Source organism: Microcaecilia unicolor, unplaced genomic scaffold (genome assembly GCF_901765095.1).
Source record: "Microcaecilia unicolor unplaced genomic scaffold, aMicUni1.1, whole genome shotgun sequence".
In the NCBI taxonomy this organism is placed as follows: Eukaryota; Metazoa; Chordata; class Amphibia; order Gymnophiona; family Siphonopidae; genus Microcaecilia; species Microcaecilia unicolor.
In genome coordinates this window covers 1-20,914 of record NW_021963537.1, presented here as the reverse complement: position 1 = coordinate 20,914, position 20,914 = coordinate 1, and the positions used below count along the sequence as shown (strand labels likewise).

Below are 20,914 nucleotides of genomic sequence, written 5' to 3'. Positions count from 1 at the left end.
AGTTGAGGGCTGGATTATGTTCAATTAGGGAGCCTAGTTATTATACGGCGCTATACCAAGCCATATGGTAACAATATATAGGCCGGTATATGGGAGAATGCACCTTATACAACATTCTCATTTTTTAATATCTCTCAGTCCTAAAGGTGTTCATTACTGGAAATTATTTCAGACAATTTATACGTATCAAGCATCAGTCTTTTGGTCACATCTCTCAAATGGGATTAAAGCTTTGTCTAGTGTTGTTAGTGTTTTAGGAAATGTTTTAAATACAGTGAATTAGTTATAATTTTTGTTGTCAACTTTATGTATGTTCCTAGATGTTTGATCTAGTTCTCCTACTCTTATCTGCTTTGAACTACATATGGTAATAGTGAACCATAAATTCTGTAACTGTATTAGATTGTCCTTTCCAATTTCTTCACTTCTGGTATTGTCTGTTACCATACTCTGGTATATCTGGTTTAGATTTTCATGCTCCTTCAAACTTTCCTCAGTGTTAATCTTTAACGAGATACTTTTCCACTGTAAGTTGATAGCCTAAGTTTGTATAAATCAGACAAGTACTCCCTCCCGTCTGTTTGCACAATATTTTTGCCAGGCTTTCACACTTAGATTACAAATTCTTCTGACTTTTTTTATTCTCTCTTCCACTCTCAGGGTTTTCACTCACTGTAGTCAGAATGTCACTTGACTCAACTGGTTTATTCTTATAAAGTAATTCACTTTAATTTTTTCCATGGCTCAAGTTATCAATTACACTTGCAGCAGATAGGAGCTGTTTCTTTCAAAAGATCTTTAGATACTGGGGTCCTGATGCAGAAAATTTTCCACGTGATTACCATGGGTTTTACTAGCCAAACAATGCAGAAAAGGTTTCAGCATGGGTGTTAACTCACACAGAATCCCTGAATGCACACTTAATTAAAATGATTGTTAATATGGTGTTGACCAATTCTGCATCCATGAGAGAAAAACAAATTTGAGCCACACAGCTAACATGACAATTTTTTTTGCCAGGTCTGGAGCAGTGTAGGACAGTTGATTGAAAGGAGTGTGTGTCTAGTGGCACCCCCTCTCAACCCCAACCTCACCACCTTCCCCTTGATACCTTTTTTACATTGGCCCCAACTTCAAAACCTATCCTTAGTAGTCTAGAGGCCCCCTTCCCTCCTCAACCTAACTCCTCTTTCCCCAGCTACCCTGGCACCTTCCCACCCCTGACCCCTGCCCATCTGCCATCCTGGGGATGCACTGGGCATAGTCAGTTTGCCATATAAGAGAAAATTCCTTATATCTCTGCAGTACTGAGGGGCTCTGGGGTCCTTTTACACTGGTGTACACGCAGGTTCATTTTTCAGCACACCTGCAAAAAAGACCTTTTTTCCCCCAAAAATGGACCTGCGGCAAAATGAAAATTGGCAGGCTTCCATTTTGGGCCTGAAATCTCACCATCAACCATTGACTTAACGGTAAGGTCTCCCGCATTAACCAGGCGGTAATCATCAGCATGCGTACATTGCCAATTACTGCCCGGTTAGCGCCGCATGCCGGACAATTTCTGGCGCATAGTGACCAAGCATAAAAAATGAAATTTCCACCCGGGCCAAACAGTAGTTCTGAACCTGCGTGCGTATGCGTCTATGCGGCTTAGTAGAAGGGCCCCTCTGTCTGTTATTTCTTGCCTGTATTTCTGCAGTACTGAGGTGCTCTGTCTATAATTTCTTCTGACTTTTTGGCTGGTTCTGGGGGGGTCACTTCTCTCTTTCTCTATCCTTTTTCCTCTCAGAGCCTCCTGTCACCATCATTAGGAAGTCACAGGATGTTGGTGTTCCTGAGACTGTTGGCGCTAGATTTGAGTGTGAGCTGTCTCGTGCAGCAGCTGAGGTGAAGTGGTACAAGGTAATTGTTCATTTCAAGAATTGTTTGTGCTGTTTGCAACTGACTTTGTCTCCCCATGTCTTCTGCTCTCTCATGTGTCTTCCTTTCTGCTATCTGTCTCTCTCTATCTATTTCTGTTCCTTTGTCTTTGTATATCTGTTCATGTGTCTATTACTATCTCAGTTGTTGTGTCTTTGTTAACACTTATAAAAGGAAGCCTGAACAAAAATGTAAAGACCAAACTGAGTAATAATAATATAATAATCCAAAGTTTTATAGACCACCTCCACCTCCACCTCCATACAACGCAGAAAAAGAAAACATTCAGATTAAGAAAAATATTTAGAGAACAACCTTGATTTCATCATTTTTCTAAACATCCACTAATTATTCTCTAATCTTATTGTAAAGAGAGGGAGTTGACGTTTATTGAGATGAAGAGAGTGAGACAAACATGACCTTGATGGAAGGTGTGACTCCTACTGGTCGGTGTAAGACATATAAATAAAGGCATAAAATCTAGGGGAACTGCAGAGAAGAATAAATGCAAAAGAGGAAGGAAAAAGCCTCAAAGAGCTCAAGGTAAACTACCTTGTGGGCAGATGATCGAAAGCTCCACACTGTTCCAAAAAGCAATCTAAAAATAGTGCTGGAACACTTTACCACCCCTATGATCAGAGAAAATAGCATGCAAGTTTAAGCACGCTATTATCTCTGATCATAAGGTAAAGTGTGGGAGGATTGTGCCTGAGCATGCACTCAAGCACAATCCTCCCACACTGTCAAAAGCCCAGACCTGTCAAACGCAGGGGCTGGAGGTCCATGGGACCACCAGACCCCAAGTACCCCCACTCTGAGCCAAACGACACAGGGGCCAGCCCCCCCAAACCCCCTAGCATCCCCTCGAATACTGGGCCGTGAGTCACGCCCCTGACCCAAGTTCAGGGGGCTGTAGATCCAGTGGGTCTTCAGCCCCCTTAACCCCCCCCCCCCAGCATCCCCTCAAATGTCCCTGGTGACCCAGTGGGCTGTGAGTCAAACTCCCCCCTGACATGGTGGTGTAGCGGCCCTCTTCCACACCACCCTACCTTCATTGAAGGAGAGATGTGGCCTCCCTCCTCTTCCATCGACTCCGCCTCAAAAGTGATGGCACCCAGCCCTGCCCAGTGCATCCTGGGATGCGCTGAGCAGGGCTTCACACTATATAAGGGAGTTTCTTGTGGCCCACAGGGTCACCAAGGACATTTGAGGGGATACTGGGGGGGGGGGGTTAGGGGTGCTGGAGACCCACTGGATCTCCAGCCCCCCCCCCGAACCTGTGTCAGGGGGTGGGGTCGGGGGGAATGGAGGTCCACTGGACCTCCAGCCCCCGTGTCGCTGGGGGGGGTCCGGGTCTGGGTTCCTGCTGTTGAATTGGGGGGAATGGGGGTCCTGCTAGCATGCAAGTACAGGGCTCACCATTCCTCCTGAATGGTCTGCAAACCCTAACACCAGCTCCGAGCTGGCGTAGGGTTTGCTGCAAACAGTGCGTCAATGTTTGGCATGCTGCTCACTGATCATTGGGGAGGAATACATTTAGCATGCATTTGCATGCTACTTGCACTAAGAGCCCTGTTTTGCATGCATTTGCATGCTAGTTGTGTTTGGAGCCCTTGAGCATGTTGTTTAATACGCTTGGGGGTCTGATCATGGGGCGGTAGCAAACACAGGTGCTGGTATGGCACTAACAACCTCTAGCACCTGCATTTGCTTCTGATCATCGGCCCATTAGAGAGCTTGAACATTTCATCATCAACATAGAAAACCTTCCTCTTGCAAACCTTATTTATTGAAAACAAACACCACTTATCATCTATTCATTTTTTATACATTTTGGATAAATATATCAAACTTAGCTTTGTTGATAGCACTGCAATGTCTTAGAGTTGTTTAACTGTAGCACACCCTTGATCAACAGTGGCCAAAGTTTTGTCTTGCTTCATCAGGGTCAGTGGTGTATAAGTGTAACAAAAAAGAAAAACAATCAGGCACAAGACATCTATCAACACTTCAGAAAATACATTACTTCTTACTTGCTCCGGAAACCCGGTTATACTTCTACAGGCTCTCACAATGATGAAATATGGAAAGGTAACAAAGAATACCTCAGAGAAAACCAACAATCAAGAGGGTAAATCAGGCAGGGGTGTAGCCACAGGTGGGCCTGGACGGGCCTAGGCCCAGCCACGTTTGCTCCAGGCCCACCCTAACTAGCCCCAGCCCTACAACAGCTGCTTTGGGCTCTGGTCCGGGAGTGTTGCCTGCCTGAAATTGTTCTTCCCGCTGCTGCCTCGGTCCCTGCAGCATTCCTTTTTTCACCCGTTGCCAGCAGCGCTACGATTCACATAGGCTGTTCCGCTCCCCCCTGCAGCGTCCATCTGGCCCTATGAAAACAGGAAGTGCATTAGAGAGATGTTGGACCAAGGGCACAAGGAAGGGAGACAGTGAGAGTGATGTTGAGAGAAGGAGAGAGGGAGGAAGAAAGAGAGATTGAACATGGGGGTGGATGAGAGGGTAAAATGTGGGGGTAGGACAGGGGCAGAATAAAATGTTGTGCCCATCCAATTTGGGCTCAGGCCCACCCAAAATTGGCTGTCTGGCTACGCCACTGAAATCAGGTAGAATTTTCAATTTATCAAGTAGAGTTTTCAATACATATGAAATCTCAGTATTGCAGAAAAGGTACGTCGTTTGTACCAACGCCAAGTTACAATGCTTTTAATACAAGGGTGGAACATTTTAAACTAACTAGAAGTTGAAAATAATGGACTTTTTTTTCCAAAAAATTCAACACGCAAAACAAATAGTACTTGGGACCCTCATGGGTCTACAAACCCAATAATACAGACTTTTGAAACTTTAGTACTTAAAGATATTGCGTTGTTAGAGGAGAAGAAAAAAAACACCATTTTTCAATATGTCGAAAGATGAAAAGTATGCTATAGAATCCTTAAAGAACGATCCTAGAATAGTTATCAAGCAGGCGGATAAAGATGGGAGGATGGTTGTGCTAGATAGAGTAGCTTACATTAAGGGAAATTCAAAGACAGATTAGTGACACTAATTTTAATGAGAAATTACCAGGTGATCCTATAAAAGTATTACAGAAAAGAATAGAGGTCCTACTTAAAGAGGCAGGATGTCTTACAAATAAAGAGTTTGAACAACCGAAAATTCCAGTATTATATATATATATATATATATATATATATTACTTAAAGTGTGTAAATCACTCTGCTCCACCAGGATGCCCAGTAGTGTCTGGAATAGGCTCAGTGCTACAACCCTTGTCTACATTTGTAGATGTATTTCTGTGACCACTTGTACCACAGATACCCTCATATGTTAGAGATTTGAGTCATATTATTAATATATGCACTACCTGAAAGGCTCCGCTTAGCACAAGACTATCTCCACTTCAGGAAGTAGGGGAAAGCTTGGCTCTTCAACCAGGCCTTTAATGGAAGAAGTAACTAACTTCTTAGTCTCACTTATACACACAAGGATTGACTCGGGCTGCACATACTGCAGCAGGACATGTTTATCCACTCCTACCCTAGCTGAGATAATATTTAATCATCTCTCTGACCTCATGTCCAACTTCCTTAAATTAGTCCCCTTATTTTCTAACTCCTCTTACTCTCTTACCTATCTATATGTTCCATCTTGGCTTATACCCTACACTGTCAATTAAAATGTTTTATTACGTATTGTGTTGACATTGTGAGTAGTATACTATTGCCATACTTTGTACTGTTATTTGAATATTTTTACTGCTGTAATTGTCTGTTGCTTATGTTTGATTTATTCTTACAGCACAGCACAAGAGTGGAAGAAGCCAACTACAATTCTCAAGTAGATCACAAAGTTGTTTATTCTTCCCAAGTGGACAAACATGAACCCAACACGGGCTGTGTTTCGGCATCCAAGGCCTTCGTCAGAGGTTCTTAGACAAAATAGAAATTTCAGTCAAATAACATTAAAATAAAATACAATAATTAAAATAAAAACATGGATATAATGCAGTGGTTCCGAAATCTGATCCTGGAGGCACCCCCACCAGTCAGGTTTTCAGGATATCCACAATGAATATTCATGAAATGGATTTGCATGAGGTGGAGGCAGTGCATGCAAATCTCTCTCATGAATATTCATTGTGGATAGCCTGAAAACCTGACTGACTGGGGTGCCTCCAGGATCAGGCTCGGGAACCACTGTAATGTAAATATAAAAAATATCTGTATTACATAAGTACATAAGTATTGCCATACTGGGATAGACCGAAGGTCCATCAAGCCCAGCATCCTGTTTCTAACAGTGGCCAATACAGATCACAAGTACCTGGCAAGATTCCAAAAAAGTACAACTCATTTTATGCTGCTTATACTAGAAATAAGCAGTGGATTTTCCCCAAGTCTATTTTAATAATGGTCTATGGACTTTTCCTTTAGGAAGTCATCCAAACCTTTTTTAAACCCCGCTAAGCTAACCGCTTTTACTACATTCTCTGGCAACCAATTCCAGAGTTTAATTATACGTACATTATATTGGCTTCTTCCACTCTTGTGTTCTGCTGCTTGATATCCCTGTGGAAGACAGTTTTCCCTGCTTGTACTGATTTATTCTTAACTGTACACTGCCTTGAATTAATTTTTTCAAAAAAGACAGTAAATGAATCCCTATAAATAAATAAAAACAACTAAATATTAAAAAATATAGAGGTAAATGAAAAAACTATTCTTGCAACTCTGGATTTGGAGTCTATCTATACGAACGTCCCCTAGAAGGACGCATTGAATACTATAAGAGAATGTTTGAGAAACAGGAGTTTACATTCATGCATAACAACTGAATTTATTATAGAACTGGCAGGTTTGGCTTTACAAGAGAATAATTTTGCTTTTGAAGGAAAATGTTTTAAACAAATAAAAGATATCGCCATGGGAGCTACCATGGTTCCCTCACTGACCAATCTTTACGTAGCAGAATTTGAAGATAATTTTCTCAAAGATAATCCTTAAAAGAACTTTATTAAACTGGGCAATTGATTTTAATAAAGAGTGTATTTCTACTTTTACTCTGGTCTGCATTGTTCTCCCATCTCTCTATAGGCCTAGAGCCATGTATGCCTATTGGGATAACACTTTCTTTACAGCTGAAGTGCGTCCTGATAGCCATGCCAAAACCTGTACTCCTTGCTGAGGTTACTTACTACGCATCCACGCTTCTATCGTTCTTCATGGATTACATTTTCTGATACAAGCATGTGCCTCCCTTCCAAAACATCTCAAATTTGCCACAACCACTCAAGAATCTCAGCCAGCTTCCCAAGCCATCCTCTTCACATTGGCCATTGGTTGAATTCTGATGAAGCGTCTCCATGATGGCCACCCACACCTCTGGACTTTAGCCCACTCGTGTACAGCCTTATTATTATTATTTATTGCATTTGTATCCCACATTTTCCCACCTATTTGCGGGTTCATTGTGGCTTACAATACATTGTATTGATGGAAGTACAATCTGTTACAACATAATTATGGTTACATTATGAGGCGTTAAATTAAAACAAGTCCCTGTATCGTTAAAGAGAATAAAACAATGGCAAAGAACAACAAAACAATAGAAGAACCCCGGATCCTGATTGGGCAGCAGAGCGATAGCAAGAGATGGTTCGGGTATAATATTTTCTGTTTTTTACCTGTAGATTAGGTTTAAGCGTGTAAGATTGCGGGGGATAGATTGCATTCCTAGATCACAACACATAAACTCAACCCTTCTCATGCCATCAATTTTTACACTATACTAGTCAGGACTACCCCATTCTTAATATATCCTAGTCCGAAAGGTGTTGTATATAAATCTCTGTTTTCATCCACGTTCCAATACCAAGCTGTTATGATGAAGTTTAATTATGGTGTGTTTCAAAAAATTCTTAAAGCTTTTGTATTCTCAAAATACATATTATATGAAATTTATTATTCTAAATGTAATTAAATTTGTAGCTCTGGAAATGCCCAGTTTATATAGAACTCTATTTGGGGAAATTAGTAGTAGTAGTAGAAATTACAGGATATAATAAATTGAACTGAATTAATTTAAACAAATATTTGTAACCCACCTTTCCCAACAGATTGAACTAAAAGTGTCTACAATAACAAGCCAAATAAAATAATATCTACCCATACCATAAAACACGGATCAAATAAAAACAGCCCGGGGAGAGGAAATGACATCAGCCCCTTGCATGGAAGCTTGAATCAGAGCACCTGGTCCCAACTCGATATAACAGTAGAACCGAGTGTCATCTACTCAAGATTCTGCATTTGCTTTCCTCTCTTGAGCGTGGGGATGCATTGAGATAGCAGGTAAGCTAAAACAAATGGATCTTAAGGATACTTTTCACCAGATTCGCCGACAGGGTGTTGAAATGGCCTTGCAGCCTTCCTCGCAGCCTGCAGTTCCTGATCGTACTCGAGATGCTGCTACCCCTGATAGCTTGGCGGATGAGACAGAGGAATTGCGTATTAGTTTGCAAAGCCTGGACCATGAATTTCAGCAGTACTTCAAAGAGCTTACTATATTACTGAAAGCTATGCAGGGTGACCTCTCCTCTGGGACTGAAACTTTGCATAGTGACATTCTTGACCTGGGATCATGAATGGAAGGCCTAGAGGTTCTCATGGATGAGCAAGTTGACGCTGTTACTGCTTTACAGTCTAAGTACTCAGTCCTGTACTGTGAGGAACTACAGTACAAACTTGACGACTTAGAGAACAGAGGGTGATGGAAAAACGAGATTCTGTGGAGTTCCTGAAAACAACAACCAGGAAGATGTCTCATTGCTTGTACATAAGAATATAAGAATAGCTATACTGGACAGACCAATGGTCCATCTAGCCCAGTATTCTATTCCCAACAGTGGCTAATCCAGGTCACAACAACTTTATGCCAATTACTTGGGAACGGAGACGGCACCCCCGTTTTGGAACTGGACAGAGCACATCATGCCTTGAAAGCACAGACTCCTAATCATTCCAGAGACATAGTGGTACATTCTGCCAAATTTGCTGTCAAGAACGGATCCTCCAACAAGCCAGAGCTGTAGGTTCTCTGACTTATCAAGAGGCCTCTGTTACTGTTTTTCAGGATCGCTCTACCTACACCCTTGCAAGACGCAGGACTTTTAAGATTGTGCTTGATACTCTGGTGATGGCTCAGATAAAATGCCACTGGTCTTACCCCTTGGCTGTCTGCTTCCCGGTCAGAGGTAAGCTCCATCGCGCAAGGACACCAGAATATGCTCAGTGCAAGCTGTGAGACGTGGGCCTTGTCACTGATCCTGTACTGACTGCAAAGATGGAGTCTGTCTCATCTTGTGGATGTCCAAAATGGCAACGGGTTCCCTCCCACAGCATCTGTCCAGGAATTCCATTGAGATTAGGTGGTAGTATTTTTCTGTGACACTTGTGTTCCAACCTCTGTTGGTCGCTACATTTCCATGGCATCTTTCGTTTCAGTCACTGTTCTGCTTCCTGACTCGGCATGGGTCTAACATTGTAGATTCCTTCTCCCTGCACCAGAGGAGCAGTCTTGGGATTTTATGCTTGTGGAATTCTTGTCATGGGCTTGTTGTTATGTAAGAGTTAATTGTTCCTGATGGGTGGGGGGCTGAACTGCTATCTTCTCCATGTTTTTCTCTTCTGTGGGAGGGAGGGCTTCTTTCTTCTCGTCTCCCCCTAGATTGTTGGGTTTGTATGACTAAAGGATGGCAAGGTTTAGATTTGGGGTTCAGGGTAGAGGGTGGGATTTGATGGGACATTTGTTGAGGTGTTTGCTTTTCTTCTTTATTGTTTTGGTTTATTTGAAGGGGGATGGGTCTTATGTGTAATGGGAAGGGTGTCTGCTCTGCTATTTATACTGATAATGTTGTCTATATTGTTCCATGGTTTCTGAGTTTAAAGTACTTACTCTAAATGTTAAAGGCTTGAAATCTCCCAGAAAGCACTTCCCGTTGTTCCAAGAATTAGCATGACAGCAGGCACATCTAGTGTTCCTCCAGGAAACACACTAGAAGTGTAGTCACAAGCCCATGCTTCATCATCAGCTGTACCCCACTATTTTATTTGCATCGGCCCATGACAACATCAAGACCAAGGGGGTGGCTATTTTGATTCACAAAGACCTTAGACTGCAAGTTCTAAAAACCAAGCGTGACGTCTCTGGTAGATTTCTTTATGTACATGTTCTTTTGGACCAGGTTGACTTGACCCTAGCTAATATCTATATCCCCAGTACTCACCAGGCAAAAGCTTTTGCTGCCCTCGAGATTCACCTTGCAAGTTTTGCTCAAGGGGCCTTGATATGAGGGCAAGGATCTTAACGCCCACATGAATCCATATTTGGACACTACAGGGAGGTCTTCCACAGGGGATAATAAATTATCTCAATACTTGAGGGACTTTGCGCAAGACATAGCACTCTATTATCTCTGGAAGGAAAACAATGCAAACCAAAAGAGACCATACACATTACTCAGCTCTTCATTCTCTATACATATATCCTCCTGGATACCCAATTCCAAGGGAAAGTAGGGAGGGCTGACATTGGGAACATTACCTTCTCTGATCACACCCCCTCGGGTGGACATTTCAAAGCTCAGGGAGGATTTACAGGATAGGGTCTGGACCCTCAACACAATGAAGTTACATAGAAATACTTTAAAAACAAATAGGAGGAAATATTTTTTCACTCATTGAACAGTTAAGCTCTGGAACTCATGGCCAGAGGATGTGGTAACAGCGGTTAGTGTATCTGGGTTTAAAAAAGGTTTGAACAAGTTCCTAGAAGAAAAGTCCATAGTCTGCCATGTAGATAGATATAGGGGAGGCCACTGATTCCCTTGGGATTGGTAGCATGGAATGTTGCTACTTTTTGGATTTCTGCCAGGTACTTGTGACCTGGATTGGCCACTATTGGATACTGGGCGAGATGGGCCATTGGTCTGACCCAGTATGACTATTTTTATGCACTTATGTAATAATTGAGAATCATGCAGTGCCCTAATAGACCTGCCTGGTCCATGAGGAACTACCATCACCAATAAATCTGGTACACCCAAATGCAAAACTTCTTGAGCCAATGTACGGATTTTAAACTTCATCTTTCTTGGCTCATTTATGTAATATAAGTATTTAGGGCTATTTGAATAGCTTGAAAGTTTTCATTAAGAGTTTTAATATGTGTCTGAATACTCTTTGCTTGCAGGTATAAACCCTTCCATAGATGTTTTGTCCAGGTGGAAATCCATTAAAATGCACCATCATTACGTAACTCTTTTTGTATTAATGTTCAACAGAGTAACTGCCTGCTTTGATTTGGGGCATATTTATTAACTAATATCTACTCCTTATTAAACATTTGAGGGGGGGGGGGGTCAATATTCAGTCAGCAGCATTTTGCAATTTGCTGACTGCCGCAGGCTTTCTTCCCAGATATTCAATGCTGGCCCATGTCCAGGCACCAGCATTGACTACTTGGGCAAACCTGGCCAGTTAAAACATTGCTAGTTAATTGCAATATTAAGTACTTAACCGGCTATGATGAACTGCATAAAGATAGGACCATGTTTTATGTGGTCCTATCTTAGCCAGTACAAACAAAGATGTCATGCCTGTGGGACAGCACTTTACAAAACCAGAAAAGGCGGGTTTTCTAGCCCATTACAAAGCATAAAATTGTATTGCTTTGTAAATTGCAGTGCTCTCCTGTCTGCCTCTCACCTATCCACCCCCATCCTGTTAGACTGTCACTGAAATGCTTTGATGTTTCGCTCATATATATTGTCATCTACCAATATTCTTCTGAGGAAACTGCCCTTCTTCTTTCCTCCTCTAAATGTACTACCTGTTCATCTGATCCCATCCCCACTCATCTACTTAGCACTATCTCTCCTACTATCATCCCTGTCATCTGTCACATCCTTAATCTCTCACTCTCCACTGCAACTGTTCCTATGGCCTTCAAACATGCTGTTGTCACTCCACTCCTTAAAAAAACTCTCACTTGACCCTACCTGTCCCTCCAACTATCGCCCCATCTCCCTTCTTCCTTTCCTCTCCAAATTATTTGAACGCGCTGTTCACCGCCACTGGCTTGACTTCCTTTCTTCTCAACCTATTCTTGACCCACTCCAATCTGGTTTCCGCCCTCTTCACTCTACAGAAACTGCACTTACCAAAGTCTCTAATAACCTGCTGCTAGCTAAATCCAGAGGTCTCTATACTATCCTTACCTTTCTAGACCTATCTGCTGCTTTCAACACTGTTCACCACACCATACTCCTAGATACGCTATCCTCGATTGGATTCCAGGGCCCTGTTCTTTCCTGGTTCTCCACTTACCTCTCACTTCGCACTTTCAGTGTTCACTCTGGCGGTTCCTCTTCAACTTCCATCCCACTTTCACTTGGTGTCCCCAGGGTTCTGTCCTTGGACCCCTCCTAGTACAGTCAATGGTATTAAGTCATCTGGACTACTGCAACGCACTGTACGCTGGCTACAAAGAACAGACTATCAAAAAACTCCAAACAGCCCAGAATACCGCCGCCAGACTCATATTTGGAAAAACCAAATATGAAAGTGCAAAACCCCTAAGAAAGAAACTTCACTGGCTCCCACTCAAGGAACGCATTGTGTTCAAGGTATGCACGATTGTACACAAAATCATTCACGCAGATGCACCAATATACATGCCAAACCTCGTGGACCTGCCGCTCAGGAACGTCATAAAATCATCCCGCAAATTTCTCAATCTGCACTTCCCCAGCTGCAAAGGACTAAAATACAAGCAGACACATGCCACCACCTTCTCGTACACGAGCACGCAGTTGTGGAATGAACTACCTACAACTCTGAAAGCTATTGACGAAATAACCCACTTCCACAAATCTTTGAAGACACATCTCTTCAATAAGGCCTACAAAGAGAACCCATAGCCTTACAAAACTACCTCACCAATCCTTCCAATTATCAAAGTCCACCCCCATACTAACCTACCTGACACCTTTCTTCTCTCTTCCCTTACTTAATCTCTACATAACACTAACTGTATCTGACATCATGTAATGACAATGTCATAACAAACTCTGTAAGCCACATTGAGACTGCAAATAGGTGGGAAAATGTGGGATACAAATGCAATAAATAAATAAATCTATACCTCTTCCCTTGGTACCCTGATTTCATCTCATGGCTTTCAATACCATCTTTATGCAGATGACTCTCAGATCTACAGCTCCACCCCTGAAATCTCAACCGTAATCCAGGACAAAATTTCATCTTGCTTGTCTGACATTGCTGCTTGGATGTCGCAACGCCTTCTGAAGCTAAACATGACTAAAACTGAACTTCTCATTTTTCCTCCTAAACCCACCTCCCCTCTTCCCCCATTCTCTATATCTGGTAATGGCTCTCACATCCTCCTGTCTCCTCGGCTCGTAACCTTGGAGTCATCTTTGATTCCTCTCTCTTCTTCTCTGCGCATATTCAACAGATCGCCAAAACCTGTCGTTTCTTTATCTACAACATTAGCAAAATCCACCCCTTCCTTTCTGAATACGCTACCAGAACCCTTATCCAAACCCTTGTCACCTCTCACTTGGATTATTGCAATTTACTTCTCACTGGTCTTCCTCTCAGCCATCTCTCTCCTCTCCAGTCTGTCCAAAATTCTGCAGCACGACTTATTTTCCGCCAAAATCGTTATACCCACACTAGCCCACTCCTCAAGTCACTTCACTGGCTCCCTGTCCGCTTCCGCAAACAGTTCAAACTTCTCTTACTGACCTTTAAATGCATCCATTCTGCAGCCCCCCCATTACCTCTCCACTCTCATCTCTCCCTACATTCCTTCCCATGAACTCCGCTCACTGTACAAATCTCTCGTCATTCCCCTTCTCCTCCACTGCTAACTCCAGGCTTCGTTCCTTTTCCCTCGTGGCACCTTATGCCTGGAATAGACTTCCTGAGCCTATATGTCTAGCTCCATCTCTACCTGTTTTCAAGTCTATGCTGAAAACCCACCTTTTCACCACTGCTTTTGGCTCCTAACCACTACTCAATTACCTCCCCTTGTTCCTTTTCACCCAGTACTTCCCTCGCCCTTAATTGTCTTGTCTGTCTGTATATTTTTTAGATTGTAAGCTCTATTGAGCAGGGATTGTCTCTCTGTGTCAGGTGTTCAGCACTGCGTGCGTCTGGTAGCGCTATACAAATGTTAATAATAATAATATTTGCTTATTTCCAATCTGACGAAGGGCAACCTTCGAAAGCTAATCAAGAAATGTATTAAGTTATGTCCAATAAAAAAGGTATCATCTTATTTTCTTTCCCATGTTTTATTTTGTTTTATTTCTATTGATAACCTTTAAAAGTGGACTAACACGGCTACCACACCTCTCTACTCGAGAAAATTAAAAGAAAGCAATGTAGTAATTGCCTGATTTCTGCATTAGCAGATAACTGAACCATGTAATAATCTTCTCTCCTCTGGTGCCTTAGGATGGAAAGGAGATGGAAACCGGTCCGAACTGCCGCATCTATTCCATGGGACGTCGTCGCATTGTGCAGCTCAGTCACTGCAGGCTAGAAGATGCTGGAACCTATACATGTGATGCTGGAGACTGTGCAGTGACTTCCACACTACAGGTCTATGGTAGGGTCATAAAGAAAGAGAGAGGCTCTGTGAAATTATATTTTGAACCGTGGTATATCAAAATATAAACTACTACTACTAATGGTACAAGATGGTGAAGTTCAGGTGGATAATATCATTTCTGGGAACCAACACTGAACATTGGTATCTGACTGGATTGAAGATGGCCACCAGGACCAATGTAGGTCCTGGCAAATGAATACCATCCTGGACCCACATAAGTGTAGGCTGCACGTCCCCGCCAATGCCAGAACCCCCTCCCTGCCCCCCACAATCAGCACAGGCACCCCATCCCACTTCCACACCTCCTCCTGCCCCAAGCTTTAGCAGCCCCCCCCCCCCCCCCAGGCCTATCTGTCATCCTTGGTGATCCATGAGGCGGGAGCAAACCTCACTTGCTCCTGCCCCTCGCAGTTCCTTTAAGAAAATGACCGTTGAGACGTCTAGCAGAAGTATCACAGTACTAGCAGTAGAGGTCACAGAGGCCATTTTCTTAGGGGATCTTCGAGGGGCAGGAGCAAGCAGTGGCAGCAGAGGGGGAATTGAGATGTCAATGTTCTATGGAAGCAGAGAATTGAAGGGGGACAATGAAAAAAGACATACTTGGGGGATGCATCAGAGAGGACATGGTGGGTCTATGTGGTTGGGTGTGAGGTGGGGAGAAGGACCTGTGTGTGTATGTGTCATTCTTTCCTTTGTTTGTGGCCTCAATTTATACAAGGGTTATGCCAAGACTGACCATATTTAGTCCCAAAACTGCCCTCGACTTATCCACAAGATTGACTTATAGTCACTTATATACAGTAAATCAAGTTTATTTTGTGTTAGTTTATCTAGACTCTCAAAATGGAGAACTGTAAAAATCACTTTGCACAAAATATCTCTTATGGAAAGATATACAAATTGGAACATTTCTCACTTTCCCAAAAGAAAGGAAAATTTTGAAAACACTTACTCACAAAATCACTCCTGTCTGAGTACTTAGCAAGCACTGGGTGGGGGGAAAAATCTCTCACAAACATTACTGGATATCTCAGGGATTGATAAGATGCACTCACTAGGCCACACTCACTTCCTGAAGGACACCAAAAATCTGTCAAGCAGCTGGACAACTTCAGGATGCTTCGGTTCTGTATTATAGCTTCTGCTGCTTCCCTGCTGACTTCGCCTCCAAACTCCTCCTTGAGTTCTGCCAACCTCTTGCTCAGGACTAACCAGTCTAAAGCAGCTTTTCTCCCTGTTCAAGACCAACATCTATGGTGTGGAAGGATATATTGCTTCACTGGAAGTATCATTTTAATGCCACACCAAGGTGATGCTCTCCTTCCAGTTAACCTCTTATCCAAGACAGCACAGAAGCTGCCATACTGGAGATGACTCTTCTCTACTATGTCCCTGAAAGTCTCTTATATGTACGTACCTGCCTGGTTCAACTCCAGGGGCCAGATGAACTAAGGTCCTCGTAAAGAATTGCTCTGTATTTCCACCTTGGTAAAGTTTACTGATTTGGAAATACAGAGGGATTCCCAAAGCGAATCGCATGCAAATGAGCTGTTTGCTGCTTTTGCGAACAGCTCATTTGCATGCGATGGGGGTGGGGGAAGCCATTCGGTCAGCTAAGCATGTGCAGAACAGCCAACTACTACGCAGACAAGCTGCGTGTGTGAAAGCAGTTTGGTAGCCTTTTTTTTTTTATTTTAATTTTTGTTAGGGGGAAAAAACGAAAGCCGCATATTGCGAGAGAAAACCAACGTAACCCCATCCCGCAGGACTTTGCATTGCAAGAGTTTCTAAACATTTCAGGTACACTTGAAAGCAAAAAGTAAACCTTCCTTTCCTATGTCGGAAGCAGGTTATTTGTGACCCACTATTTTCAACCCTGCTGCTTACGTCAACAAAGCTGACAGATTTCCTCAAGAAACAAAAAATCCCATCACGCGAGGTAGACGAAAAAATAGTTTAAAAACAAGCAGCAGACTTACCATTTTGCTCCTTAGGGCTTGCCAAGTAAAACTTGCTGCTCAGATTGGATTCAGCCGCGATCACTGCTGCAGGACGTCCAGGAGAGAAGTCAAGAGAAGTAAAGTTAAGAGGATGATTTGGATAGGGAGAACACGCACAGGGAGCACTGCAGATCAGAAGGAGTTAATTTCACCATGGAACGGCAACTGAGTTGCCTCTTGCAAGTAGGAGATGATGTCTTAAAACTCTCTTAAAAAAAACAAAACTTCAAAATTCGACATCTGATTTCATTTTCCTTTCTGATTAGTTTAATAAAAAGGGGGCAGGTCTGGCCCTGTATAGTATACATATTTCCCAAGCCTGCATGCCTTGCACCACAGGGGATGGTTTTTTTTTTAACAATAGGATGAAAGCTCTCCCAAGCGCACATCCAAATCTCTGCTCTGATGGGCTGATTCTTCCCTCCACTGTGTTTCACCTGTCATTCTTGCAATACTGACAGCTGTTAAATTTTCCCTAGTACAGGTAGGGGCTGCTTCTGTGAATCGCTTGTAAAACAGCTGTGCATCACTTTCCATGCACATTTGTATAGTAATTAGCTCATTATAATAACTTTGCATTCAATTTTCATTAGCTGCTACCGTGACAGTAAAAGAGCTCGCAGAACCCTTTTGTGCATGTCTCACTGAACTCGGTGGTCGCTAAACCAGCTAGAACCAGTGTAAAAACCACATTCTGGCTTGTTAGGTTTTGTGCATCTGGCTCCAGGTCTGCTATTCTAGCCTCAAGAGATTAGATTTGTTCTCTGCCAGGAGCTCTTTGCACCATGCACACATACGACCTCCTACTAACTAGGAGATCATACAGGTGGCTAGTGGTTCCCAAACATTATTGGTTCAAGGCACCCTAAGCTACATATTTCCTCTCAGGTTCCCCCCTCCCCACCAACGGTGTTGAGTACTACCTACCATGAATTGAGCATGCACTACAGCGCCAGCATCAGAGGCTGAAGCATGCCACCAACTTCCATGTTGGTCAGGCAGAATGGAGCTCAGGCCTTGGACCTCTTCAGCTGGCGGGGCTTGGGCATCCCTGCCAGCCAGCCACAATTTTGGAGGGGTTCTTAAAATATTCCAATTTCCAAGTAACTTCCTTGATCGTCCCCTAGTCTTTATAGTTTTTGAAAGAGTAAAAAATCGATTCACTTTTACCTGTGCTAACCAACCTTTTCAAATTCCGCCATATCTTTTTTGAGATGTAGTGACCAGAATTGCCATGGGATAAGGAGGCAATTGCACCCTATACTCAAGGTGAGATTGCACCATGGAGCATTATAATATTTTGTCTTATTTTCCATCACTTTCCTAATCATTCCTTTGCATTTTTGGCCTCTGCCAACACACACTGGGCAGAAGATTTAAGTGTATTGTCTACACTGACACCTAGATCTTTTTCTTGGGTGTTGACTCCTAATTTGGACCCTAGCGTCAGGTAACTATAATTATTCTTCCCAATGTGCATCACTTTGCATTTGCCCACATTAAATTTCATCTGCCATTTGAATGCCCAGTCTTCCAATTTTCCTAAGCTCTTCCTGCAATTTTTCACAGTCCGAATGTGTTTTAACAACTCTGAATAGTTTGTATCATCTACAAATTTAATCACCTCACTTATTGTTCCACTTTTCAGATCATTTATAAATAGGTCAGCTGATCTGCAAGGCTTCGTTCTGTTCTGTGAGTCAAACAGAACGAAGCCTTGCGCGGGAAGAAGAGGACCTCAGCTGCCGGGGATTGGGGTCCCCCGCCAGCAAAGGTAGGCGACGACAGCGGCGGCGGGGGAAGTTTGCCGGCGGAAGGGAGGGTCGAGAGGGTCATCGGCGGGAGGGGGGTCGTCAGAGTTGTTGGTGGTGGTGGTGGCAGCGGGGAGGGTCGACAATGGCGGGGGGGTGGGGTAAAATGTGCCCCCTCACCTCAGGCTCTGGGCCCCCTCCCGCCGAAATCTGGCTACGCCCCTGATACCACACAGTGCTTTATACTGGATCTCCTGCCTACCTCTCTTCTTTGGTAATCCCTTATACATCTTCTTGAACATTGCCCTCTCTAAACCAAAAACAGACTGCTTCTCCCCCATCTCTCTCAGGCATAAGTACAACAGTATTGCCACACTGGGACAGACCAAAGATCCATCAAGCCCAGCATCCTGTTTCCAACAGTGGCCAATCCAGGTCACAAATACCTGGCAAGATCCCAGAAAAGCTCAATACATTTTATGCTGCTTATCCCAGAAATAAGCAGTGGATTTTCCCAAGTCAATTTAATAATGGTCTATGGACTTTTCCTTTAGGAAGCTGTCCAAACTTTTTTTAAACTCTGCTAAGCTAACCGCCTTTACCACATTCTCTGGCAACTAATTACACGTTGAGTGACGAAAAATCTTCTCCGATTTGTTTTAAATTTACCACTCTATAGCTTCATCACATGCCCCCTAGTCCTAGCATTTTTGGAAGTTGTAAACAGACACTTCACATATACCTGTTCTACTCCACTCATTAATTTATAGACCTCTATCATATCTCCCCTCAGCTATCTTTTCTCCAAGCTGAAGAGCCCCAGCCGCTTTAGCCTTTCCTCATAGGGAAGTTGTCCCATCCCCTTTATCATTTTTGTCACCCTTCTCTATACCTTTTCTAATTCCACTATATCTTTTTTGAGATGCAGAGACCAGAATTGAATACAATATTCAAGGTGTGGTCACACCATGGAGCGATAGAAAGGCATTATAATGTCCTCATTTTTGTTTTCCATTCCTTTCCTAATAATGTCTAACTTTCTAATTGCTTTCTTAGCCGCCGCAGCACACTGAGCAGAAGGTTTCAACGTATCATCAATGACGACACCTAGATCTGTTTCTTGGTCTGTGACTCCTAATGTGGAACCTTGCATGACGTAGCTATAATTCGGGTTCGTCTTTCTCACATGTATTGTATTTAAATTATAGTATAATAAAGTTGAACATTTGATACACATAAATATAACTCTCTGGAGAATGATTAATACAGTTAGCATATGAAAAGCTCTGATGTTAGTAATACTGCCCCCTAATTAAGGGAATTATTGTGTATATATTTATCAGAGGAAAATGAACACTGCCATAAGGAATCTTCTCTTATTATCTCTTTTCACCCCTTGTACTTCAACAGTGATCTCCTTCTCAAATAGAATACCCATTCCTCACTTCTTGTCTACACCTTGAGTGAATGCCCAAAGAGCAAGCGGAAATCGAGGGTCATACACATATCTCTCATGGGTTTTCAGCAGATGGTTTTCTTGTACAAAGCACATTGAGACTTGCACTCTATTTAGTTCATGAAATAATTGCCTCCTGAAGGGTGAGTTAAGGCCCTTAACATTTTAAGTCAGTATTTTCAAACCCATAGTCCCCATTAAGGAAGGGAAAAATAAAATCACATTTACTCTCCCTCAATGTTGCCCTGCCCCTGAGACCCTCCCTCTTGCTCCTCATCCCTCAGATTCCCCCTCACCCCACCCTCCCGTCCTCTCCCCACCACAACCACAACAAGCTCTCATGGGAAAACCCAATGGTTCCCACCATATTTGACGGAAGTATCCCCCTTGAGTAGCCATCCTGCATGAGGCATCTCATCAATCTCTTGATCACCTCCTTTGAATTTTTATACTCTGCTGTCTCCGTGACCCCATGCACCCTCAAGTTAGTGCGCCGTGTGTGGTTTCCTACAATTTAGTTGTCAGTTCCAGATTTTCAGTTCTAAAATTGTCTGTACCTTTTCGCTCTTCAGTTACCACCTCCTCACGTTCATCCATGCGATTTTCCATACCAGTATCTGCCAGGTCAGATTTTAACTCCTGCACTGCATCTCAAATCTGCATTTTCACCGACGAGATCTCCGATTTCACTTCCTCCATCAACTCCTGTAAATCTGCTTTGGTGACTCCCTCCATGCTTCCCGTCAGCAGTTGTTCTGAGCAGTCCATCACAGAGTCACTCTCCATATATGCGCAGCAAAGGTAAACGACGGATACTGCGCGATTCTCCTGGATCTTTTAGTGAAGTTTGAAAATGTCACTTTTTTGTTGCAAAATCATTGAGATGCGGACTTTTTACATATCCCCCTCCCCCTGGCGTGGCAAAAGGTAAATGACAGATACTGCGGGATACTAGCAGATCCTTTAGTAAACTTTGAAAATGTCACTTTTTTGTTCCAAAATCGTTGAGATGCATTTCACTCCCGTTCCTGCTGACCATGAGAATCACTGTATACTGTAAGCACTAGTAG

The 20,914-nt window shown here is 43.0% G+C and overlaps 1 protein-coding gene across 1 annotated transcript in view; it reads left to right on the top strand.

Annotated features, from left to right (window-relative positions):
- LOC115459407 (obscurin-like protein 1) overlaps positions 1-14,634 on the top strand; it is a gene marked incomplete at both ends in the record, with an annotated part of 73,722 nt that extends 59,088 nt beyond the window's left edge. The window contains 2 exons of the mRNA XM_030189237.1: positions 1,790-1,902; positions 14,481-14,634. Coding sequence (XP_030045097.1) covers positions 1,790-1,902; positions 14,481-14,634 — 267 coding nt within the window. The remainder of the gene's footprint in view (positions 1-1,789; positions 1,903-14,480) is intronic.
- Positions 14,635-20,914: the final 6,280 nt, after the last annotated feature.